Source organism: Phycodurus eques, chromosome 16, assembly GCF_024500275.1.
Source record: "Phycodurus eques isolate BA_2022a chromosome 16, UOR_Pequ_1.1, whole genome shotgun sequence".
NCBI classification, from domain to species: domain Eukaryota; kingdom Metazoa; phylum Chordata; class Actinopteri; order Syngnathiformes; family Syngnathidae; genus Phycodurus; species Phycodurus eques.
Window position 1 is genome coordinate 16,450,420 of NC_084540.1, and position 27,865 is coordinate 16,478,284.

Sequence of the window (27,865 nt, forward strand, 5' to 3'; positions counted from 1 at the left end):
GTCTCATTCAAGGTGACTCGGGTGAGCGGTAGGGCGGCGCCCTCTATTGACACGCCGCCGCTGGTCGCGATCACTTCCAGCGAAATAATACTGCAATGACCTCGGGCAATAGCCTTCGAAAGGCAAAATGGAGAAAAACAAGCTATCAGAATCAATCAGGCGTTGTCGTGACGAAGATTCGCTACTCGTTCTTCGAGTAACTGCCCACTCCGCGGTCGGTGCACACCCACTCAACTGAAATTCGCGTCGCAACAGCCAATCGGCGTCACAAATATACTGCGTCACGCACAATTTCCTGACGTTATTGAGCAGAACTATTGAGAATAAATTGATCGTCGCTGTTTGCGGGCACCTGGAACCCTTTTCATAACTCCTGCTACCAATACTGGGACCGTACGAAAAAATTAGCAGGGCTGGAGTATGGTGAGTGAGGAAGTGGGCATACTGTATCTGCTAAGCACCTCTGTGAATCAAGCTATCAATAGCATTTGTCACACGTTACACACACACACACTCTCTCTCACATACACAAAACTTTCTCTATTACGAAAAAGAATCGATAACAGACAGATATAGCGCAGTACCAATCAGAGAAAAGCTGCTTTCCATATTTAAATTACAGAGAACAGCGATCCAATCAGAGCAAAGCTGATTTAAATATCAACTATTAATGAGAAATCCAGCCGTCACATCTGCTATTTGTTTTGGACCAGCTACAATAGCTTGAAAAAGGTCATTCTGGGCATTTCCAACTCATCTTGTAAAACCAAATAAAGGATAGCAAAGATTATTTGAAAAAATGGGTGTGGCATGGGACTTTATTTGGTTCCACTGTACATTACACAGGGTTAGTCAACTGCAACAGATAAAATTGCCTTAGATTATTTCCCATGGGGGGGGGGGGGGGGGGGGAATAAGAAAAGCACCATGGAGAAAGTTTTAAAAGACATTTTATTGAGGGACATGAAGAAAAAAATGATAAAACATTTGTGTTTCAAATGCTAGTGTTTCCAAGCGGGGCTAAATCCAGTTGTGTTCATGTCTTCACAGTACATTGGACTATAACAACCAGCACGTCTAAGGGGCAAAAGCTCGCCAAGCTATGCTGAGGATGAAAGGATCTCTGCTTTGAGAGGAGGCGTCAACTCTGCGGCGGCCTCACGCAGGGACGGAAGAGAGGTGTCCTTTACGGGGGGGGGGGGGGACCGGCGAGCCAGACGGGAGGTGACTTTGGATCAGTGGTGACTCAGAGGGTCGGCACACACGCCGTCTGACCGAACGCTTCAACACACACGTCTTCTTCAGCTCATACAAATACCAATGCAGAGCGCACTGTTCCATCCTTTGCATGGAAATATTGGACTAAATGGCTTTTCGCCTGAACAACTCCCTCAAAAGTCTAACTTTACCTCTATGAATTAGGTTGTACACGATCAAGATTTTTGGAGCCGATCAGCGAGTTTAAAAAACCGATAACCGATCACAAGATGGAGGAATGTGTCTTATTTAAATGACCTGTTCATTTACTGTACATACTTGGGTACTTAATTCCTCCAAAAATTATATTTACAATAAATAATGTATCTTTGTTCCTCTTTTTATGCCAGCGAGGCATCGTGACAGACAGAACAAATGAATGGTCTTCTATTAGATGGCAGCAAGTAAATACAGTAATTAATGTATCAAGCCTTAAACGAACGTCCTCTCCTGTCCTGAGCACCGGTGACCACCAACACACATTTCCCCCCCATTTTGTCCTTATAATACCGTCGGTGCGCTCCGCTCTTGTTGTTGTCGCATCGATAACGAGTGTATCCGGTCGCATTTGAGTTGACAAGCCCAATGATCGTAAAAAAACGGGATGCGGTGGTATCGGAATACAAGATATTATTGCAGTGGTCTGACAGTGCAATCGTGAAAGAGCAAATTTGGCTTGTAGTCTGATCCGGGCATTGCGTGTTGTCTGTCTCAGACGTGTTGTCTATGCCGACATGTTTTTTTTAATTTTTTTTTTATATAACTTTATTGGCCGTCAGGTATTTCCAATACTACGTCAAAAGACATGCAACAAGGCTAAAAATAAACTAGCTTTTGGATTAAAATATACTGCGCACGCGGCGACGCGGAGTAAATGTCTTTTGCGGAGGATCGGATCGGCGAATTATGACATTAAAGCCGATCAGCATAAAATGCTAAATATCGGCCGATACCGATCAGCCCGATAAAATGGGTGTAAAGTCTACTATAAATCTATATTAATATTAGGACCCGACCCATTGGCCAATTTTTTGCTCCGTTATAAAGTTATCCGTTATAAAGAATTGTAAAACAGTCAAATGTTCTGCTTGTAACAGTCAAATGTTCTGCTTGGTGATTTCATTCATGGTATATCTTTAAATTAATCGGGCCCTAATTAATACTGTATAATACGAGCTGCAAGAAGCGATGAACAGGCTGTCGCGTGTCCTTTTCCATGAACCTCGACATGATTGACAAAATTTGAGGTCAAGGACAATGATTCTCAAGCGCGGTGCCACGAGTGATACGAGGGCTCCCAACTATGTCAAAGAATCACTTGCTAACCACAGTTCAGTTGTATTTAACTTTTAACTTCCATACATTTGGGATTTAATCTTGAGGGAACTGTTTGCTTTTAACATTTATTTATATGTAATTTTAATGTGCAATACATTTGAATTGAATCATTATATAAGTGCATTTATCAGTGAAGCGCAGTGTTTGTTTAAACTGTGCACAGTGTAACAGTAGCTGAAAATAATATTGAACGCACTTTTTAAGACTGAAACCTATTTCATTATAATGTTAATCATCATGGTGGTACTTGGACAGATCAGTATTTATTTATTTTTTTTTCATCATGGTGGTACTTGGTGTAAACTGGTCTATAGGATATTTGCCTCCGATTGAGGCTCATTTGGAGCCAGAATTGCTGCTTCGAAGCGAAATGTCCAACTTCCTGTTCAATTTCAAACACTGACTTTTTCCACATGTGGGAAAGTGGAAGAAGGAAGCGTGTCAATTTTTTCAATTTTGTTATCCGTAAAGACTGACAGTGAGGAGACTCGGCGAATAGTATTTCACGGTCCGCTTCATCTGTTCAGCGCAGAACGAAGAAGAAGAAGACAGGAGAAGGTAATGACAATGTCGGCGAAGCTCAGATCTCCTCGATGGAATGTGCGGGAACCAGGCCTCGCTTCTTGCCGCTGCTCAGCTTCACCAAGGTGTCGCCGTCCTCACGCTTGCCCACGCAGATCTGACAAAAGACACCTCATTAGGTACACCTCACACATCAAACAAGTGTCCAAAACTCATAACGATCAGCAAACCTTTGATTGACATGCTCTATTTTTGTCACCGGCAGTGGGTTAGACCTGGTGTTCATTTCGCAGACAGGACTAAACCGGCGTGTTTAAAAAGGGAGGTCTGTGCAACTGTGGGGGCGTGAACACAGCCGACTAACGGGACAAGCCGAAAGGAAAAGAAGGAAGATTAATATGAAGAAAAAAAACAAAAAATTGTAATGAAATCCACAGTAGGTGATAAAGAAAAATGTCCATCCCTAACTTGCTAACAACAGGACATAAGACTAACAAACAGAAGCAGAGTGAAGGGACCTCAGGCAGCTGAGAAGATTCAGATGCGATGCTGATTAGCAACATTTCTGCTCGACCGGGACGTTTATCACCTCTTTTTTGTTTTTAATTGATTGAAGTTTTATTTTTGGCTAAGGTCGTCTCGTTTACAGTGCTAAAGCTATCTTAGTATTGCTAGCGCTGCTAATTTTGTTGAAGCTGGACAGCGTTCTCTGGGATTATTTATCACAGGTACCACACTTTGCTAACCACTTGCCATTATAAATGGCCATGTTTGAAAACGATGCTCGTGCACATCGGTGAGGGGCGCGGCTTTGATCAAACTCGGGGCGGAATTAGTGGAAGGAGGACGCGTTCAAATCTTGTTCGGTTTTAAAACGGCTCTAAAGAGCGACAATAACGGAGAATTTTTGCGTTATTTGATTGTGCGGGTGCAGCTCAGGATGCAGTACTTCCAAACGTCGTCGATCGGTTGCCATGGTTATGACGACACAAGGGGGGCTCGTAAAACGCCACATAAAGTTGAAGCTGCGGGGCGGGTACCTGCGCCTCCTTGACCACCATGTGTCCTCTCTCCCGGCTGCCGGCGGTCGTTCCCTGGATGACGCGCCACACTCTCTCGCCGGGACGCACCCGCTGCACGAAGTTGGCCGGGAAAAAGCCCACCCTGTCGCCGCTCTTGCCCTGGGGGAGGTCGACACAACAGAACCACAGTTAAGCTATGAGTCATTTAATACCTCAGGTAAAGAATGATGACTTATTATTAGTGCGACACACCAAGGTTACTGACCGCTTCAAGGTGGAAAACCAACCAGTTGCTCTGTTTTGGTTTGTGTATTCTGATCATTTTTCAATATTTTCCAGTATTTATCACCGTATAATACAGCAATCTGCATTACGTAAATGCACAAGGGGTGTAACTATGAAGGTGTACGATTTGAGCAAAAAAACATGTATTTGGATGTGGTGGAGGTTCAGTCGTTATTTATCACATTCATTTTTTGTATGTATTTGTACAAACTATGTATTTTAGGGGCCCCAAACACAACACCCCCCAAAACGTAACCAAACTCCTGCTACCAGCTCCACCGATCGACACAAAATGGTCTCAAAAGACCCATGCCCGTTATTTCACGGGAAGCTGGCAGTTTTCGTTGAAAGCGGCCATTTTGGAGGAATTCCCTCAGTTGTGCCCCAACGCTAGTTCCACCGATAAGACTCAATATTTGGTGTCGATGATAACAGGACACACAAAAAAGTGTCAAGTACCCATGCCCGAAATTTACCCAAATGAACCACTAATTGCACAAATCAACACAAAATTGGGTGGACGTCTATCATAATAGGATGCACCAAAGTCTAATTAGAACAGGAGGTCAGCCATTTTGGTTAAATGCAGCCATTTTGAGCAAATTCCAGCATTACGATGGCCACCAAGCCACTTTACAATTTTAAGGCTTTATTACAAAAGTAATAGCTGACATATGGAAATCAGACTGATTATATGTAGTCGGTGGTTAGCAATGTTTAGAATTTGTGCATTTCAGGTACCCCGTTGATGAAATTGACTGTTCAATTAACCCTGAAAATGGCCGATCCTGAAGAAAAGGCATCATGTGTATCGTGGTTTATTGAGATAAAAATCGACGATGCAGACGTAGACAAACTACAGAGTTAAGTATGGAAGACATCACATCTGCTGTCACATGTGTCAATGCGTAAAAAATAAAAATCTATTTATGGATGGGAGGAGTGGATGACAAAATGTAAAAAAAATGTAAAAACAAAAAGACAGACCTCATTTTGTAATAATTTCCAGATATGTCTATGAATTTGCTTTAGTCATACATTTGTCAACATATATATATTATGGACACACTTTACTTTAATGATCACAAAAATCACAAAATCCCAAGCACGTATGCTTAACTTGTTATTCCTTGTATTTATTTTTGTTGATGGCAAGATTTTAATTGATAGGTGTGTGTCAGTGGCCGATTGGAAAACCAGAGGCGATAATCACTCCCGACGAGCTGAAATTGTTTTCAGTACATTTGCATAAGCAGCTGAAACATTCTGTGCATCCATTTTTCATACATTATTATTTTTTTGCCATCACATATTTTATAGCTTGTGAGGGGCAGAGTTCAGTGTAAATCATGTGCACGTGCTCACAACAATCACGGATGATTGAAGATGCTGGACTTGATGGAGGCCTTCAAAGGCTGCGTACGTCTTAAGACACACACACACACACACACACACACACACACACACACACACACGTACGTTTTCTACACTCTTTTAAGACTAGTCTGGGGAAATGACAGCATTTGTGCCTGAGCAGGTGCGCTTGATATAAACACCTCCAATATGCACCACACACACACACGATAATATATATGATGATAAATAATTTAATCTTATCACTCACCTTCCACCACTCCTCGTTGGAGTCGTCTGTGACTTGTACCCGATCACCGGGGCTAAAAGAGATGAGACAAAAGGATTTAAAAAAAAAAAAAAAAAAGGAAAGAAAGGACGGTAGAGAGACGACAGTGATGGGTACATAAAAGCAGTCGAGCGTATACGCAACTGTCACCGTCAGATTCGTGACGTGCGTATGCTAGTGAATCCGAATTCATTCCATATGACAACCTCATACCCGCGACCTAAAATCTGCGTGAACCGCACCCCTATTTTCCTATAAAAGGACGCCCGTCTGATGCATCTTGGCCAATGTGCCTGGTTTTAAAGTCAAGAAGGAGAAAAAATAAATAGATAAAATAAAACAATAAAAAAAACCTGGCAAGAGAACTTCCTTAATATTCATCCTATTTCCTGTTTTAATCATTTTATCATTGGAAAGCTTGCTAAACACAGAAACCGACAACATAATACTCATGTTAATCATTTTTAAATTGATTCCGATGTTAAATTAGAGAATGTGGCACAAAACATACAAAAGTAAAATTTTAAGAGCCAAGAATGAACAAACACTGCAGATGCTATTAATAGACTGTACATGGTAAGGAATTAATATAGCGCAGCAAAGAGGCATTTGTAGTTGACAAAATTCCTGAAATTAGGATTGGAAGCGAAAGAAAACATATGAGCCACATGCCGGTCAGACTGGAGTACGTCACAATTCAACAATGCCAGCAGGCGGTGTGTGCAAATCCATCAAGTTGCAATCAATCATATTTGCACAGAAAAATATATAATTCAGATTATTGTAGGGATTAGAAAGGAAACTGAAACCTTGGGAAAAAAACAGGAAATGCGAGCGGTCCGATCGCACTAACTGCTCTTTGAGTGAGAATGTGCAGACAGCTAGTTTAGTTTAGTTCTTTGTAGTTTAGTTCTTTGTTCAAGTTAACCAATACCGACAATATCACAATGTTTAGCGTTCTTCCACATTATCAAAGACACACAGTCAATATTCAAATCAATTCCGCGCATGCCTCATTTTATCACGCCGTCCTTGCTTTTTCCTTCCTTATCGCTCATCTTCGTCGGTGCTTTTAAAATTGGACTTTGAAAATACTCCCCACCAATTTCATCATTTCAGCCTGACAATTTAAAAACAGCAAACACCCCCGCACCTCAGTATCTCTCATCTACTTTCATCCACTAAGTGGGTACGGTGACAAGCTGGGAGTGCGTAATTAGTCATCCTAGGAGGCCCTGAAAATGTCCTCTGAGGACGCCACGAGGAAGTAGGAGGGACATTTTTTTAATCAAAACAATAGGATGCGTGTTGACTCACTGTAGTTCCAGATCGTTGTGTTCCTGAGGCAGAAAACTGTAGAGCGCCACATAAGTGTGGATAGGGTGTACCTCGATGCGTTTGGGGGGCACCTGGACACAGGAACCACAGCGTGAGACACGGACGCACGTGCACGCACGCACGCACGCACGCACACACACCTCAGCGGGCGTCTCAGCTTGGCCGCCACTCTCGTCGTCCTCTTCGTTCTCCACCTCATTGTCAGCGGCAACAGAATCTGGAACGGAACACGTGTGGGCATGAAACATGCACTGACTAGTATCAACACATGTATTGAATACACACGTACTGTACCTGTACATACATGTAAACACAGTAACACATAAATGAATGCATGTACACATGCAATGTGTGTAAATACATGAAAAACACACTAACACCTGTAAATATATGCATTTAAAAACTAGGGCTGTCGTTGATTAATTCCTTTAATCTGATTAATCAGACTTTTGAATTTTGATGAATCACAATTAATCACAGGCAACAAATAGTACCACATTTTGCTTTGAGATGGTATTTTAAACTTGTTGTGCTTCAATGAAGAAAACAAACAAAAAAAAAGAGTGCAGAGTTCACTATAGGCAAATGACCTTAGTTTTTTTCATTTATTTCCCCCCCCCCCCAAACGTCTCATCGGGGTGACCTTTGAAGCAACATTTTCCGAGCACGCCAACTGGAGTCTCCTCACTAATCTTTGCACCGCCGTGAGCATTCACCTGATCACTGACCTTCGAACAACCCAGCAACACATTTCAGATATCCATCCGCGGTTAAAGTCAAGGAGCGTGTGGTCAAAAGAAATGGTGCCATTAATCTGTGTTAATACATGATCAATCCGATCATTTTTGGGTGATTAATAATGAGGTGACGCTTCAACTTTGACAGCGCTAGTAAAAACACTGACATTTAAAAATACATACATGTACACAACAAACCTCCTGTCTCTTGAGGGACATCTTCCTCCATGCTGCACTGTCTCCCCTGCCTCTCCTCACACGCCTCACCCTTTGATCAACGACAGTACACACCACATGCTAATTGAGGCCTTTGATGGCACACCATGTATGCAAAATTGAAGCGACTCAAGCTTATTATATAGGGGATGGATTTTTATTTATTTTTCATTTTCATATGATTGTTTTCAATACTGTACAGCAGTAATACATAAAAGGAGGCACTGCCTTTACTGCTAAAGAATGATTGCCTTAGTACAGTTCAGTTTTATTTAACTTATAAGTTCGATACATTCACATTCAATCCTTAAGAACTGTGTTATTTAGACACAATTTAACTTTCATGTGCAATACATTTTAAATGAGTCATTATATATGAGTTGTTTTTTTTTTATTTTCCTATATTTAAGCACAGTGTTAACATTCAAACTATGTATAATGTTAGTGGTTTACAATAAATTATACTTTTTTTTTTAGAAATAAAACCATTTGTTTATTAATTTAACACTTAGGCCTACTACACCACTGTACTTTAATGTTGGTCATGATGATGGTACTTGGAAAGCTCATTATTCTTTAGGTGATATGATGTAAAATGTTTGGTAACCACTGCTGTACAGTCCAGTATTTGACATAAAATAGCTGTAAAAACCTATGAAAAAATGCAGGGAGGTGCGTTCCAGGTGGGGAAAAAAAACAAACAAAACGTCATATGGCTGTGCCATGAACGTCAAACCATGCTATATCGGGGGTTCACTATAAAGACGAAATTGGGATGCGTTGGTGGTGCATGGCTGCCATGGAAACTTTATCTCAATCACACAGCGCGCACACACATGCATCCTCGCAGGGCCTGGCTCGTACCGGGCTGTGCGTCGGCGACTCCGACATGCTGCCGAAACTGGAGCGGCTCATCTGCGCCAGCGACGTCCCGTAGCGCAAGGCGGCGTACACCGGGTCCGTACGTGCCCGCACCGCCTCTGAAAGCGCACACACACACACACACAATATGCTCGGACATAGGGAGTATTGTGCCTGTTTGTCGACATGGAGAAAGAATGGGGTGGGGAGTCTAAATTTAACTGGAGTGACCCACTTTAGTGTGTGAGAGAGGAGCCAAAAATTGAGGCATCAAGATATGCCAACACGCTTTCATTTAAGTGGACAGTTTTATGAAAAACTGTCTACAAATGATATGGTGCTTTTTAATGCGATACCTTTCCTGCAAAATTGTGTTGCTGTTCCCAATAAAAGGTTCGTCTGTGTTAACAAAACAAAAGTTAGCATGGGAAATTTTACTTTTGGGACAAGTGCGACAGTGCCCCAGATGACACTGTGGTAATAATAAACTGTAAACTTTGGCTCCCAATAAGGATTTGCCCTGAGTCAACAGGCCAATATAGCAAAAACATGTAGATGAGCACTGGAAATGTTGCATTAGGGGCAAGTGAAACAGTGCCCAACCAGATCCAGCAAATGGCACTGTGGTAACAAAAAACAAAAGAAAATTGTAAACTTTGGTTCCCAATTCGAATTTGTCTTGAGTCAACAAGCCAATTTAACAAAAAGCCTACGAATATTGTTGGAAATTGTGCACTGAAGGCAAGTGGGGCAATGGCCCACATGATGGTGACGTGGTGACTCTAAATTGTAAACTTTGGCTCCCAATAAGGATTTGCCATGAGCCAACAAGCTAATTTAGCAAAACGATGTGGATTAGAACTGGAACATTTGCATGAGGGGCAAGTGGAACAGTGCCCAACCAGATCCAGCACATGGCACTGTGGTAACAACAATAATAATTTAAAAAAAGGTAAACTTTGGTGCCCGGGTACTCCAGTTTCCTCCCCCCATTCCAAAAAAACGTGCACAGTTCAAGATTCTAAATTGCACATAGGTGTGAATGGGAGTGTTAATGATTGTTTATCTGTGCCCTGCGACTGGCTGGTGACCAGTTCAGGGTGTGCCCCGCCTCTCGCCCGGAATCAGCTGGGATAGGCGCCAGCATGCCTGCGACCCTAGTGAGGAGAAGCAGTACGGACAATGGATGGATGGTTGGATGTACTATTATTATTATATTAAAATAAGTATATTAGTTTGACACTTTAGTGTTTTTCTTATTGTTTTTGTATTTCTGTGCCTTCCAATTATGTTGTAGGTTAATTGTGGCCCTTATTCACGGACGCTAAAAGGAAGTGACAGCACGAGGCGCTAAAGCCTGATACAGAGCGACATATGCAACCCATGTGTTGACCTATCGTACAGTACGCCGGCTTCTTTAAGGACAAGTCAGTTGCTTTTAATGTCATTGTGTCCTGATATATGGTATTTGCAGCCATTTTTGTTGATACTTTGTCTCCATAATAACGTTCTAATGGTAATGGCCTGATCTTGGGTCCTTGTTGCTGCACTCGGAAACACATGTTTAGCTTTATTATTTGCAAATAATTAGCCTACTTTGTGAATGTGGCCATTACTGTATTGTAATGTACGGAACACGGATGTAATATATTGCAAACTGTGCAAAAATATGTGTGCACTTCACTTGGCATTGTATGCAGCAAGATTGTGGGTGACGTTGAAAATGCTAGTTTTGGCTTATTTTTACTCTTGTAGGAAGTTACGAAAGTTAAAAATGCAAAAGCATTTTTTGTTTGTTTTGTGAATTGACTAAAACTAGTTTTTTTTTTTTTTTTTTTATCGTTCCAGGTATTTTTTTATTTGAGGCCTCATGTGATAGGCTACCGTTCTAAAATTGCCAAATTTATCTTCCCATGCAAATTTAATGGAAAATGACCAGAAAATGTCTTTCCCCTTTGCTCCCGCACTCAGGAGGCAGGAAATGACCACACACGCATGCGTACACATGCACCCGCGCGCACAGACGTACACACACTCACCTTGATTAGTCTGTACTTCCTTGACGACGGCCAGTTGTTCGCTGACGAGCATGGGGGAGCTGAAGTTTCGCTTGAAGGCGCCCGACTAAAGAAGGAGGACACAGAGCGTAATGATTTTTGTTCAGCTTCCATTAGTCCCATCTTCAAGGCCCCCACACCGCCATTACGGTAGACTTCAAACCAGTCATTTTCAGAGATTCGACCGAATGGAAAACACACTGGCGGGAAGGGAACATCTCACTCGACTGGAGCGGGGACGTTCAACACGTGGCTTTCCAACACCGAGCCGTCATTTCACACTGAATTAAGCACAATCAGTGTCGCCGCCTCGGTTTGCAAATAAGCCACTCTGTTACATTATGCGGAGAGAACTCATTCGCGAGGTAATCAGCAGTTTCCCTTTGTTCCCGCAGAGATGTTCGAGCCGTCGTACCAGTCTCTCGCCGGCCTCTCCATTTCTCTTGGACCACTCAAGATACGGTTTGCTCTTCAAAAGGGCTCCATGCTAATATGCTAAATCCTATGCGGGAGGACGAACGCTCAAAATTGGGCTTACAGGTGGACAAAAGTAATGGGACACACCGATATCGAGGCCAGAATCCCTCAGTTGTGAAGTCTACGTCTGATCCAGACATTTGGAGCCAGGTTTGCGAAACGTTTGTGCATGCGAAGAAATGGGCGCAAACTTGATTCCCTCTGCCAAACACGCAAAATGGAAACGGAGTTCATTTTGCACGCTCTGACAAATAACTTAGCACGTGCAAAGTGATTTAACAAACTTGAGACAAATTGCGATGGCTGACTTTGAATCTTTAACTCATTTACTCTCAGCTGTGTAGAAAATGAGCTTTTGGTGCAAAACTTGCAGCCCGGGGGGCCAGATCCGGCCGGCCACATCATTTTACGCGACCCGTCCAAATCAGTGCCTCTACTTCATGTTTCTCACTAAAATCTGTTCCAAAATTGCAAATGTTCTTCACTTTTAATAACATTGAGAGATTAAAAGTATTTTTTTTGTAACCAAACCACTTTTTTAGAATAAATTGAACAATAGTTGAACAAATTGTTTCTTTGACTTCGTATTTCAAAACTAGTTAGTCAATTTTTTTGTGTATAAGTAATAATATGAAGAGGCGATTACCGTAATTTCTTGTGTATAATGCGCATCTCCCCCCCCAAAAAAAATTGTCAATAGTGCGCATTATAAATATATAGGCCTATCCCAGCTGTCATCGGGCAGGAGGCGGGGTACACCCTGAACTGGTTGCCAGCCAATCGCAGGGCACATACAATCAAATAACCAGTTGCACTCACAGTCACACCTACGGTCAATTTAGAGTCTCCAATTAATGCATGTTTTTGGGATGTGGGAGGAAACCGGAGTGCCCGGAGAAAACCCACGCAGGCACGGGGAGAACATGCAAACTCCACACAGGCGGGGCCGGGGATTGAACCCGGGTCCTCAGAACTGTGAGGCAGACGCTCTAACCAGTCGTCCACCGTGCCGCCCTGTTTATACCATACATACGTTATTCGAGTATGAGGCGCCTAAACTTGTCCAACTTCCGACATGCTGGCATTTCTCTCTGCTATGATCAACATGACAAGCTGAGATTCACCGCCTAATCTTCATCTTCCACTCAAAAGCTGTGCTGATCTCAAAGTCGAAGCGATGTGATGCCTGCATCTTCAGATATCGGTCTATTTTAGCGATGTGTGATTGGTGTAAAACAAGGTAAGTGAGAGATGAGAATAAACTGTCCAAATGCCTGCCGTATTGTAGTTGAGACACCCCTGACAGAGTAAATATGTTGTGTGTGTGTGTGTTTTGTCGCACCTTCCCGTGACACGGCTGCTGCGAGAGTTCCGAGGTGCACCACAGGTGAGCCGCCAGTTTGCACGTTTTACACCGCAGAGCCTGTTTGGAGTTTCCTGTTCAGGAAAGAAGATGAAAATAATTGGTCATGGTGCCATCACAGTGTTAATACCACTCAGACGTGACGATCCTTGCCGTTTTTAATGATTTATGAGCGCTTCCCTATCCTATCCCAGTGGCTTCGAAATTAGACATGAGCGCTTTTTTGACTTCTCTGATGTGTTGATTAAAGCTGCACAGGGGAGGAGGTGAATGCCGGAGGCTGCAGGGGAGCCAGATGATGCATCACATAATAATAATGAAGCTACAATACTTGTTGGGAAACAAAAAATTACAACGCATGAGGAGACGTTTGTGGTCGGTTATCCATCAACGTGATGGGAATGGGCAAAAAGAGCAGCAAAAGAGTGAAAAATAAAAGCACACTCACGCACAAGCTTATACACACATGTTGCGCTAATCTAAATTCAAAATGATAAAGAGAGTGAGGGGAAACATTAGCGTCCAAGCTACATTGAACTTCAAGTACAACCCCAATTCCAATGAAGTTGGGACGTTGTGTTAAACAAATAAAAACAGAATACAATGATTTGCAAATCATGTTCAACCTATATTTAATTGAATACACAAAATATATTTAATGTTCAAACTGATCAACTTGATTGGTTTTAGCAAATAATCATTAACTTAGAATTTTATGGCTGGAACACGTTCCAAAAAAGCTGCGACAGGTGGCAAAAAAGACTGAGAAAGTTGAGGAATGCTCATCAAACACTTGTTTGGAACATCTCACAGGTGAACAGGCTAATTGGGAACAGATGGGCGCCATGATTGGGTAGAAAAGGAGCTTCCCTTAATTGCTGTCATTCACAAGCAAAGATGGGGCAAGGTTCACCTCTTTGTGAACAAGTGCGTGAGAAAATAGTCGAACAGTTTAAGGACAATGTTCCTCAACGTACAATTGCAAGGAATTTAGGGATTTCATCATCTACTTTCCATTATATCATCAAAAGGTTCAGAGAATCTGGAGAAATCCCTGCATGTAAGCGGCAAGGTTGAAAACCAACATTGAATGCCCGTGACCTTTGATCCTCAGGCGGCACTGCAACAAAAAACGACATCAATGTGTAAAGGATATCACCACATGGGTTCAGGAACACTTCAGAAAACCAATGTCAGTAACTACAGTTCGGCGCTACATCCGTTAGTGCAACTTGAAACGCTACTATGCAAAGTAAAAGCCATTTATCCACAATACCCAGAAACGCTCCTGGCTTCCCTGGGCCTGAGCTCATCTAAAATGGACTGATGCAAAGTGGAAAATTGTTCTGTGGTCCGACGAGTCCACATTTCAAATTGTTTTGGAAATGGTGGACGTCGTGTCCTCCGTGCCAAAGAGGAAAAGACCCCTCCGGACGGTTTTATGGACGTAAAGTTCAAAAGCCAGCATCTGTGATGGTATGGGGCTGTGTTAGTGCCAATGGCGTGGGTAACTTACACATCTGTGAAGGCACCATTAATGCTGAAAGGTACATACAGGTTTTGGAGGTTACGTCGCCATTTGTGTCCTGCCGCGAATGCGCCATTTACGAAAATAGAACCCTACCAGCCAAAAGTTCGGACTAACTTTTAGATGCAATTGAGAAAGCGTGTCCAAAATTTTTATTGGTAGTGTATTTTAGTATAATCCTGACAAAAACAACCAGTACAGTGTTGCGTTGATATACAAGTGCAATTTACGGATTTACGGAAGGTGTGGTTTGGTTGACGTTTTTGCTTTGTGTTGCAAGCCAGAATTGGAATTACAAGTTTATCTTTGGATGTGCCGTTGTTTGAGTGAAGTGAAAAAAATGGAGCAATTCTACCTTAATGTCCCCACGTGTGCAAAGAGAGCGCTATTTATTTTGCTTATGACAAAACAAAATGTTTATATTTGCTTAAATATGATACTTTTTTTTTTTTTTTATACATACGGGCGACTGGTTAGAGCGTCTGCCTCACAGTTCTGTGGACCGGGGTTCAATCCCCAGCCCCGCCTGTGTGGAGTTTGCATGTTCTCCCCGTGTCTGCGTGGGTTTTCTCCGGGCACTCCGGTTTCCTCCCACATCCCAAAAACATGCATGGAAGGTTAATTGAAGACTCGAAATTGCCCGTAGGTGTGAATGTGAATGCGAAGAGTTGTTTGTTTAGTTGTATGTGTGCCCTGCGATTGGCTGGCAACCAGTTCAGGGTGTACTCCGCCTCCTGATGATAGCTGGGATTGGCTCCAGGACTCCCGCGACCCTTGCGGTTTTTCTAAGCGGCTTAGAAAATGGATGGATGGATAGCTTCAATCTCCAGAAACTTTCCAATCTGGAATATTTCCAAAATTCCTGAGTTTAACTTCCTACGTAAATTTACAGGAAACCTTCGAGAAATTTTGCTGAAATTTTCGACCCTCTTGCAGCTCTATACAGTAAGTCACTAAGAGTGACTAGAGTGTGAGTAATAAAGTAGGTACTGTATGTAATGGTGGTCTTACCGAGGATCATGTGCTTGCAGAGCTGGCAGTTGGTGGGCTTGCGAAAGACGTGGTTGTGGAAGCAGTGTGTGATATGGGGGGGCTTGGGGGGCAGCGACGGGGACAGTCTGAGCGAGGGCGAGTGGGAGGCGACGGAAGGGTTGGGGCTGACGGACGGCGACAGCGATGGCGAGAGCTGCGAGCCGGCGACAGGCGAGCCCGCCGGCACCAGCTCCAGGGGCGGTGGCGACGGCGGCGCGGGCTCCGTTATGAACTCCGGGGGTAGGCGGGCGTCGCTGTCGGATCGCTGGAAGAAGTTCTCCACGCTCTTACTGCGCATGAACGACAGCGAGCGCTTCAGCCTCTGCAGCTTAACACACAAACACACACACACACACACATACAATGTTGCAAGCAGTGAACATCTGGGATTCGCTTTTTTTTTTTTTTTTTTTAAACCTATCCTCCATTATCTGCTGAAAAGAAATATGCATTTTGTTGCAAAGGAATCAATTTGAAATGAAGGGAGAAACTACATTTAGTCAGGCCAGAGCCGTGTCTAAAGGTGTGTGTCTACTGTAAGTAAAATGCTATGCAAGTATTTTCCAATACTAAACCAATGGTTGGGCATCATTTCACAACCTCAAAAAATGCAAAGAAAAAGAAAAAAGGTTAAACATGCAGAATGCCAGATTGCACAATTTTGCTCTCTCTTTTGCCAGACAGGAACCAAAGTTGTTTCCGAAGCAATTGTATCCACACAAAAGGCAATAATGCTGCACATTTTGGAACCAAGTCCAATGGGCCTTCAGGGAGGGGAAGGGAACAATTTAACGGCTTCATTCTGCTGTGATACGAGCACTGCGGGGGGGAGAACATGATGAGTTCTAGATAAAATAACTCCTCAAAGAAACGGCAAGCTCAGCTACAGGCTATGGACAAAGGTATTGGGACGCAGAGGTTGGACGAGACCCAGCTATTTTCCAAAGCGCTCGTCCTCATTGGGGTCATGGGTAGGGATGGGAATTGATAAGAATTTAGCGATTCCATTACATTATCAATACCGCTTATAAAACCGATTCGTTCTCGATTCTCATTTGGTGAAGGAATATAACAATATAATGAAATAATAATGGGTTTGCTTGCTTGAACTCTTGAATATCTTTAAATTTGGAGAGAATATACATCATAGCTAATACTCACTGGTCATCTGTAATGTATTGTTAGGAACAAAAAAAAAGTAGAGGTGACTTACTCCTTAAAGTATGTCAAGAGACCAAAAAGCTTAATGCAGTCTGTGTGCACCTTATAACATAGAGTGCCTTAGAAAATTGTCCAGTTCCACTCTTACTGGTCCAAAGAAAAATAAATATTTAGGCTTTTAAGCCCAACTGATACAACTTTAAACACTGAGACTTGGAACAGTCAAAGGAGAGCTTCTAAATTTCATCATTCCTGCCAGGATATCGACTCTCTTTTAATCCACCAAGTATACATTTTTTTGCGGCTCCTTCTGATCTGTGAGACGTGTGGCACGGTAATACTGTCACGCAGACAAACGAAGAAGAGTGTACTAAACTACTGTAAGGAGCTCAGTAATTGTTTTATGCAGCGGACACAAAATATATGCCTGTGAGTATTGTTATATTGTCAAAGCTAAAACACTATAAACACAAGCTTGAGTGAGTTTGGTGTGGAAGAACAAGCCCACAGACAGATTTCCAAAGTCCCCCTGGAAGAGTGGAAGATGTTGCAAATCTGGTGCACATTCTCCTCTATTTTCACTTCCTGGAGGTGTCACAACCACACTCCATTTTAAAGCCAGTGTTGTTAAAACCAGACAAGCCCCTTGGAGAACATCTTCACACATGGTGGGGGTTGGAGCGGGGGTCATGAGTGTAAATGGAATTTTCTTGAGGGCGCTGGGGCCATTGTTATCAAACGGGCCTTATCGCCTCTCAACAGCCCGTCGCAGGCTCGTAATGTGATGCGAGACAGTGTGAAGCGGCATCAAAATGCACCCTGTGTCACGCGTATTGACAAAAAGGAGCCTCGGTTGCCACGAGGGGTCTCGGATGATGGATTTTCTAGAAATCACACGAGAGAGGCCCCAACAGGTTGCATCGATCCGGCAAGATAAGCGGATCGCGCGCACGCTTCAAGGCATTTGGTGATGATGCTACTTTACGAGAATATGGGCGGGCACAACCAGTTAAGCGCCAAACGTAATCACGTGCTGTTGACGGCGTGGTGAACAAAACAAGGCAGCTTTATTACGAATCACTTTACGTGCATGCAAACAAACCTGTGGAGTGGACACACGCATTAATTAATAGCGGAACATCATTCTGCATCACATCCCCAGTAAAAAGGCTTCATTATATACAACTTGCACAATCTGGGCAAATAGAAACAGGTGGAAAAGTTAATTTATTTCAGTAGCTCAATTCAAAAAGTGAAAAATCATTATATAGAAAAACAGAGTAAAAACATTTCATAATTTTGATGATTATAGCTCACAACCAATGAAAACCCCAAATTCCCCATCTCAAGAAATTTTAATATTTACCGTCAAACTGAACATAGAACAAAGAGAATTGCGTATTGTGTAATTAAAGCAACCGTCATTACCTGAATGCTAACATACAATGGGTAACTCCATAGGTACACAGACTAACAATTAGCATACGATGTTCGCGGTGTTGTTGCCCTTTAAGCAAGGAAACCTCTGCTGCTTTAATTAAAATTACTGTTATTGGAAATAAAATAAAAATTAACCCCCCCCCCCCCCCCCCCCCCCCCCAAATTACAAAACAAACAAATAAATAAATAAGAAAATGAAAACAATAACTTTAGTCAAATTTTAAACATTTTAAAAGTATCAATTACTTGTATGGCCCTACAATGAACACTTAATGATTATTAGACATTGGGCCACTTTATTAGGTACACCTGCTCACTCTCATGTGCCACACTAAAGCTGAGTTATGATTGAGACTGTCATCGAGCTATACATTTAAAAACTATGTTATTCACACTGGCCGCATCTTACAAAGAGTTGTTTCTCATATTTTGAGCACAGCCAAATAAGGTAAGGGGGCTCTCGGTCAGTAGAATCCATGGTGCTTTTAAAGGCATCATGTTTGTGTCTGTCGATTAGGACAAATGACTACAGAACTGGCGCGCACGTCTCAATTACAATTAATCAAATTGTCGGCGTGCCGGAGAGAGAATAGCCTTCCTCTGGGCTTCTATTTCACCATTATCTCCATCAGCGGAGGTCATCTCACATGAACGGTGTATGCGACTGCTCAGATGAAATGTATTAGCTCCTTCATGTTGGACACTGAGTACCCCCCCGTGCACTGCCACACAAGGTGCACGGTGATGTCAATCAATACGCAGGCTATCCTCACGACAAAAGGCTCAGCAGACCTGTAAAAGCCGATTATTCTCACACACACGTAGCCAATCAATGCGTCACACAGCAAATATAACTCACTGTTCAAACTCCAGCGTGCGGCTCTCTGCCTGAAATATGATACAATATACAGTAGAAAGCACGACACACGGCGATTCATCAAATGACATGCTCCGCCCACATGCAACGATATAACTCAAATGTTTGTCAATTTAGTGTCTAGTATAGACGCTTCAAATCTGGTAGCAATTGGACCAAATCTCTGAAAAATGGCAGACTTGCTATGCGTTTTTGGTCATGGCTTCTTGAGACTTTTTTTGTGGCTCTACTCATGAGTTCATGTTGCTAAGTGAATGTGGCTTCTCGGGCTGCCGTTAAAAAAATAAAAAAATACAATTCAGATGTGGGACTACCAATGAAAAGTTGATTAAAATACTGTAAAATTCCTGAAAAAGTCAAAAACTGAAAATTTAACGAAAATAACCAACGTCCTGTTTTTTTGTGGGTCTGCTCATGATAGACATGCTAACCAAATTTCATGTTAAGTGAATCTGGGTTCTAGGACTGAAGCTTCCAAAAATTCAGAGGGGGTGCTATTGAAGAAAACCCCTGGAATGTCCAAAATAGACCGCTTCAAAGCAAATTAACAATCTGAATGTTTTGTGGCATGGTCTCTTGAAACTTATCATCAATTTCAGTTACACAGATACTGGCTCTTCTTCCAATATGTCGATTATCCTCACCGTACCATATGATGGTGATAGCATCGCACAGTGAGCCTCGCTTCCCCTTCCTATTCCACTACAGGGACCTGAAAAAAACTTCAAAGGCGTTCAAGGAACAAGAGCGCGGTGTAATTTTGGGATACAATCTTTCACGCTTTAACGAGGCCGTCTCATCTCTGACACTTTTGCGGTCTCAAGGAGGAGGTTTGTGTTCATTTTCATGATAACGCACAGCCGCCATCCCAAATCAAACACTTTCCCCCCCAGGCCTTGTTTTACCGTATCCAGCAGGTTCCTGGCCATTAAAAAAAAAAGCCATTACTATTATTATGTAGGTGAGGATCAAGTTTAGTTTCTAACCGCAAATTAATACAGATCAGGTGTTCCTTTGATTAAGGAGGCCCACTTGAGACACCCCCTTTTTGACAACCTCTTCAGTGAAGTGGCAGTGGATGGACTGTATGCTTTTCAAAAGGACTGACTTAAACTTAAGTGAGGAGAACCGTCAGGAGAGCATCCTGGTGCATCATAAGATGCTAGAATCTTCTGCGGAACATTCCCTGACTGCAAAGCAACACTGTGTTCCTTTTGTAATCACAGACGAAGAACAAGAATTGCAGTAGGACCCTGATTTATGAGTTTAATTCGTTGCGTTACCAAGACCGTAACTCAAAACTTACTGTAAATGAAATCAATTTTTCCCGTTGGAATGAATTGAAATTACATCAATCCATTCCAGCCACCCCAACAAATATCACTTGTTTAACAAAAAAAAATTAAAAGTGTATTGAACATAGTCGGGATGGGTACAGAGCCCCTGGAATTAAACTGGCGTTTGAAATGCGGGCTCTAGCGCGCACAAATTTAAGTTTTCTGATGGCGAGCACTCAGCTGCAGTTACAGAAAATTGAGCAGCATAAATGGAATTAGTTCCAAAGCCTAACGCTACCGCGGCGATGTGGGAACATTTCGGATTCGAGCCAGAGGAACGTGGCAATCCCCCTAACACCAACGAGCTGGTATGTCGAAATTGTATGAAGTCACAACAAAGACAACACAACTTAAAACTTCAAAGTGACAAAATCCATTGTAATCACAACCATCCCACCCAATTTCTTGAGCTGAGAACAAAAAAACACAGTGGGAACATTTCCCGTTTCCCATCAGCTTGCAATTATGGAACCATTTGCCCAACAATGCAAAAACAAACGTGAGTATGGCGCACATATGCTCACATTATATACAGTAGCAATTGAACATGTTGAAAAAGCAGTGTTTAAAGAAAGGCTGGAGACTATTGAAAAGTAGTGCAAATCTTGAATCAAAACAGGTTGCTGTGATCTACTTGTTGTGTTCATGTTGCCTGTTGCTACTTGGCACTTTTTCTTAACCAACAGGAAACTTGATTGGCAGTATATTGCCTGTTAAGGCATTAATGACTGTTTATACCTCTGTGCCAAATTTTAATATTTGTTGCAATTTTCGTGAACAGAGCGTGAGTCTGTTTTATAATTGTTTTTAATCCAAAATATTTTATTGTTCTACATTACATCAATGTTCATTATTCTTAGAATTAGAAGTGAATTGTTCTTAAAAAGAATGTACTTTAATTATTATTCTCTAATACCATTATATCAGTGTCATAAAAAAAAAAACATCAATGATACTATCGTTTTGTCGTGACAGTTTTTGGGAAAATATATCGTCCCACAAACTTTCATGACAGGCCTGAACACAATTAATTTACTGAGAGAGAACAAGAACAATGGATAACACAAAAATATTGTACAAACAGTATAAAAATAGAGTAACACCTGTAATACAAATCTGTAATACAAATTTTAATAAAATGGCTAATAAGAAAATAGCAATTGGTATTTTTACAGGTTTTGAAGCAGCAACTAACATGCCAACATCTGCTCCTTCGGGTACTTTTTTTTTTTTTTTTAAACAAATAAAATCATCTGTAAGCCATTTGCTTTTTAAGGGTAATGTTGTAAGACGACTGAAATGATAAAGTGCTTTTGGGTCATAGACTGGGGTGTAACTATTCATTTATTAATAAATGAAATTATAAATACAATATGTGTAAACAGTAATCTATTAAGTCTCCAACTTTTGCAAATTTGTGGCGGGGCTTGGTCCCTAATGTCCACAAATAGCGTTTTGCTTTTTCTTGAGCTATTTGTCCCCATCCAATGAGCGAGCGACACAAAAGATCATGCACACAGGCACACCGGTTGAAGAGGAGCACAGGGCTATAAACAGCAGCGTGAGTCGCTCCCATTGTATTCCAACAATGAACTAAAATAACAACAATGAGCGATCGGTCGCTAGCGTCTGCCAGCCTTGGCAACGTACCCGCAGCAGGAGAGAGAGAGAGAGAGAGAGAGAAAGAGAGAAAAGCCAGTCTGGTTAATCCTCCGCCTCCTCTTGACGCCTGATAGTCATCTACCAAAACGTGTCAACTGCACCGCGGGTGTATTTTAGCGAGCGATTGTGATCGCAGCGACATTCCCCGTCATATCCTGACACAGCATACTGTACATACCCATACAATGCTTGGATGAAAGCGTGGCAAATATATTCATACTCTGGAACTTCTACAGTCACACAATTTGGAATTCAACGGAAATCTGAAAAAAAATAGGTGTATTATAATTGTGTTCCAGTCTTGTCAATAAAATTTACACCGACAGCAATCCCACACACATTTGCGGTTCCAAATACGCATATAGTGACTGACTCACAATTTTCCATGAACCTGAAAAACTCACTTAATTAGTGCTTTCTTTGTTCCTTCTAAAACACCAACCCTCTTTAAATAGGAAATTAGTAAAGCAATGGTGTCAAGCAAGTACAGTGGTGCGTTGAGATACAACATATGAGATTTTTGTGTTATTAACCATCGTTTTTTTTTTTTTTTTTTTTTACTTGCGAGGAAAAATTTGAGAAACAAGCGCTGTATGGCGACAGTGAACCCAACTCAGATAATTTCACATTGTGGATGTAAACCAACCACATACTATAGCTTTGCCTTAGAAAATTCAGTTTTGTTAATGATAAACAATCAAAAACAACATAGACGGGCTAACGAATAGCATTGCTGTTTCGGTGCTATAACCCTTTAAACAACGGATATTTGAACACAAACATTGGCGCACAAATGTAGACCGACATAATACTCAGAGGTTTATATTCTTTATCCGCTGCGACGAACGACTAATAATAGTATGGCTCATTGAGGACTGACCGGCTTCGTGTATATCCATGTCTGTATTATACTGCCCCCAGGTGTCCAAGGCAAGCACACCAGAAGGAGCACCACAAGGTTCATTGAATTGAAGCAAAAAATGTTGCAAAAAAGTTTAATTCTTTACATTCAATTTCATTGTCATTATTTTGTTTTTATAAAGTACAATATTGTATGTCGCTATTGATCTTATTGTAAAACGCATGATAACATTTTTGTAGTTTTTTGGGGGGAGGCTGGTATGGATTTTGGCATTTTTTATTTAAAAAAAAAAAAAAAAAAAAAAGATCTGCGATGCGAGTGTTTTGACTTACGAGCGTGGTCAATGACCAAATTAAATTTGTATCTGAAAAGGAACACTGCATGTTGAAGTGATAAATTCAATTCAATCAAATCACATGTGAACCGTTTATTTTTATAGTAATGTTGTAAGATGAGTTTGGAATTATATTAAAATGTTTTTAGATGATAGTTTCTATTTTAAATTAGCAATATTGGAAATTAGAAATACTTTGGGGGATGTAAATTACGGTTTTTCGTTATTCGCAGTATTCCCTTGCGAATAGCTGGCAATTATTGTAGTTTTATCATTTTATTTTTGGGGAAAATCCCGGGTTTTGATTGCCTCTTTGTTCCCCACCAGTGCTTTCCAAACTTCTCGTCGCCGTGTCCCTCGCCCAGCCTGGCTCCACATTGTCACACGTCTCTCTTCTCCCGATATATGAAACAAAACATCCACTCTCACCATACGCCTGTTCGCTTTTGGGTCCACATCTGCAGCACTAAAGACACCCGTAACACAGCGAGTCGTGTGAGTGGTTTGTCAGTGAATATCAGCAAACAGCAGCAGATGGTGAGCAACAAAGATGGATTGAGTCACTTGGAACGATGGAGACATTTGTGCTAATCACAACTAATACGTTACTAATATGCTCCCAATATACTGTAGAGTGATAGGCAGAGTTGGTTTTCTTTTTCTGGTTTTTGAATCAATCTTAAGCAGGGGACAAATTTGAGCATTTCCCACTCCTTCTGATCAAAGTTAGTCCATTTTATGTGTCTCTGAAAGACCATCCTGAGTGATTATTCTGTGGTGTGAGGGTGTGTTAAGAGCGATTGTTTTCCCCCTCTTTTGATCAAAAGCAGGAAAGGCCCGATTATCGGATGGCTCTAAAATATTATCCTGAGGGATCATCATGCAGTGAGGGGGTTTGTTAAGAATGATTTTTTTTCTTTTTTACTTTACAATCTGATGATGATTTTACACTTACGATCAAAATCAGCAAATGCTCAATCATCAGATGTATCTAAAAGATTATCCTGAGTGATCATTCTAGGGCGTGGGATTTGTTAAGAATGGTTTCCCCCCCATACTATCAAGATCAGAGGTCCAGGTTATCGGATGTATCGAAAAGGTTATTGTGAGAGATTATCCTGTAGTGTGGAGTGTTTTTTTCTTTTTTTCTTTCTTCAATATGCTAAGAAAATTGTGGGCAATCATAAATGTGAAACCTGTTAAAAACTTGTGATCACAAATCTTTAGGGTGGGTACACATAAAGAATCGCGCCTAAATTAAACATTTTTTCCACCTTTCCCATCACAGTTATCAAAGTTATGAATGTCTCTAAAAGATTATCCTGATGGATTATCCAGCGGTGTGGGATGTGTTAAGGGTTATTTTTCCTCCTTGGTATCCTCAGAAAATTGTTGCTAATCATAAATGTTTAAACCTGTTCATTATTTATGATCACAAATCTATAAGTGGGGTACACACAGACCAACAATTGGGCCAAAACTAAGCATTTTTTTTACCCTTCCGATCAAACTAAGCAAAGGCCTGACTCTTGGATGGATCTGAAAGGTTATTATGAGTGATTATCCTATGGTGTGGGATATGTTAAAAATGATTCACCCCCTCCCTGATTCACTGATTCCCCCCCTCCCCACTCCCTCACTATCAAAAAAGGAGAGGCCCAATTATCAGCTGTACAGTACGCGCTTTCACGCTGAGCAAATACCCTGGTGCGTGTTGTATGCTAAGAGTGATTTTTCCTCACCGATCTGCTCAGAAAGTGTTTGACAATCGTAAATGTTAAACCTTTTCAATGACTACGATCACAAATCCTTAAGCAGGGTCCACTCATACTGACAAGTGGGCCAAAAATGAGCCTATGAGCTCACTTCGATCAAAATCACCAAAGTCCCGATTCTCTTGTGTGTGTGTAAGATTATCCTGTGGTGTGATGTGCGTTTCGAGGGATTCTTCCTCTGTGATGTCCTCAGAAAAAAAGGGTCGGGCCAGCAAATGTAAATGTTCAGGTAACAGATAGCTTCTCCTATTTCTTCTTCTTCTTCTACTACTACTACTACTTTCCTGGAGTACGCCCAATGTTTATAAGTCCAACTAAACAAAGAAAAAAAAAATCAATGGCGTCATAATTATAACACTAGGAAAGGAAGACGATCAGGCAGGCATTTGCAGAACAGTAGAGGGTCACACCAAGAACACTTAAAGCCTATGGTAATGGAAATAACAACCTAATTAGTTTTATAAAACCTATAAAAAGTACAATTATGAGCACGACGTACCACATGGTATCCTATAAAGTAGCCTTCAAGAACGCTCATTAAAATGGATTAATTCCGTCACAGTCCAATGAAACGCATACATCTCCAAATTTAGATCCTATCCAAAAAACAACGAAAACTAAATTTTGTTCCAGATTTGAAAAAAAAATACAGTTCACATGATAGTGCCGATATGCATAAATGTAAAGCATCTGAACATATAATTAATCTTGTTTTTTTATAATCCAAAACCCAACATAAAACAAACTTTCTTCATATTTCCAATAAAAAAAGGGGGGGAAAAAAATCTAGAAAAATGTGGCAATAAAAGCTTTGTATTGGGCACTGCCGATTTGCTTAAATGAAAAGCACGCATCTCTAAATTTTGATAATTTTGGGGGATTTCATCCAAAACTCATCAAAAACTAATGTTGTTCTTGATTTGGATTACAAAAAAAAAAGTAGAGAATGTTGCATTTCATTGGACAGTGTCGTGAACATTTACATAAATTAACATTAAATATGTAGTTTTTCTGTTTACATCCCAGATGCAACCAAGTTATTTTATTCATGTTTTGGTAAAAAAAAAAAAAAAGTCATTATGTGGGAGTACATGATTGGACAGCGACAATTTGCATGACGAGGCTCGCAATAAGACACGCATCTCCAAATTCTTAGCACTTTTTTTTTTTTTTAAATACAAAAATACAACAAAAACTATTTCATTTGTGTTTTGGAGATAAATGTTGGCTCAGGAGGACATTGAAAAAAAAAAAAACCTCGAAATTTGCTACATGCTTTTCATTAGACAGCAACGGAAAGACATTACTGTCCAATGGTCCTTCACTTATACACATTTTCAAGCTCATACTCAAAACACACAAGCACAGGTTGCAGTGTGCGCGCGCGTGTGTAATGACGCCACATCTCATTTATAAATGTAATACCTAGATTTGTGACGTCATCAGTGACCTCTTACATAATTGAGAGACAGGTGGAAGAACACAGCAGGTAAAAAAAACAAAATAATACACAACTACTCAGACTTATACCACTGCCATTAATTCCACTATTAAGTGTGTACCAGGCTGTGACACTTATGACAAGTTTGGGTATATGTAAACATTTCTTGTTGCTAATGTAAAATAGTTATCGGTCCAAAATTAGCTCTCGGTTAGTGTCAATAGGAAATAAGTCGTTGCTTTGTGTGTGTGTGTGTGTGTGTGTGTGTGTGCGTACCTTGGACGGCAGCGGCTGGCTGGTGAGTTGAAACTGAGAGTCGCTCGCCATCTCATTGATCTCTGTCATAACGGCCAACTTGATTGGAAGAATCACCGATAAAAAAAAAAAATGAAAAAACACAACCCTTTAAAGTCCACGTTGAGGTAAGTAAAGTGTGATCCACGCGGGAATTTCACGCCATTGCGCGGCACACCCACCTAAAAATAAACAAATCAAATGAAATTAAATCTGCAAAATGTCACTTGCGTGCGTTGTTGAAAAATAGTGGTGTCTCGTGTTGTACCGTGATGAGGTGAGCCTTTTTTGGTTAGCACGTACGGCGCGCGTAAAAAGCTGTCAGTGGACGCGAGCCACGCCCACTCGTGCGTGCGAGACGCCCGATTGGCCAAGGATCTTACAACCGCGGCACGAAACACGTCCACACACACAAAAAAATTACAAAAATTTAAAAAAAAAAACGCGTCCACTCACGCACCCACGTAGCACCAAAAATAGAAACTCATACACGACAAACTCACCTTCTAGTGAACTCCACTTGCTTCCTAATTTTCAATACCCATCAATTATCACATGTAACATTCATTTGACTGTAAAATTGCATGTAACTTATTCCGTCTTAAATCCAGATCAGCTCCTTCTTTAGCCTTTTGTGTCCATGTGTTATGATATTCCACGACAAAAGGATAAAAATTGTAGAAAATGTGACTGAAACTGAAGGCAATTAGTGTTACAGGACTTATGAATTTTCCCAGATACGACCCTTCATTCGGCAGACCCCCCCCTTGATTTAAGAGTAATGTCTGGTGGCAGCATGAACTCAAGCCAACTCACTTCACAATATGGAGCAGTTAGGCAGATGAACAATTCTTTAAAAAAAAAAAAAAAAAAAAAAGGCTTCAAGCGTTTGAACGCCACACCCAGTTCAAGTCTTTTGTCAAAATAAACATCAAACAAAATCAATTACATGCTAATTACATGGCGTGTATTTAAAACCAAACTTCGCCTTAAGAATGTCTACGCTA

The 27,865-nt window shown here is 41.2% G+C and overlaps 1 protein-coding gene across 2 annotated transcripts; it reads right to left on the bottom strand.

Moving 5' to 3' along the window:
- Positions 1-934: 934 nt before the first annotated feature.
- On the bottom strand, positions 935-27,257 carry LOC133415361 (SH3 and cysteine-rich domain-containing protein 2-like). 2 transcript variants are annotated; one of them, XM_061701351.1, is made up of 11 exons: positions 27,041-27,257; positions 26,841-26,918; positions 15,655-16,003; positions 13,095-13,189; positions 11,258-11,342; positions 9,222-9,337; positions 8,340-8,409; positions 7,384-7,621; positions 6,049-6,100; positions 4,158-4,298; positions 935-3,274 (listed from the first exon to the last, which is right to left on the bottom strand). In XM_061701351.1, the coding sequence occupies exons 2-11, from the start codon at positions 26,907-26,909 to the stop codon at positions 3,176-3,178; spliced, it is 1,314 nt and encodes a 437-aa protein (XP_061557335.1). In that variant the 5' UTR covers positions 26,910-26,918; positions 27,041-27,257; the 3' UTR covers positions 935-3,175. The 2 variants fall into 2 exon arrangements, with proteins under 2 accessions (XP_061557335.1, XP_061557336.1); XM_061701352.1 differs by lacking the exon at positions 27,041-27,257 and having other exon boundaries at positions 7,384-7,475; positions 7,545-7,621; positions 26,841-26,900.
- Between the last annotated feature and the right edge of the window lie 608 nt (positions 27,258-27,865).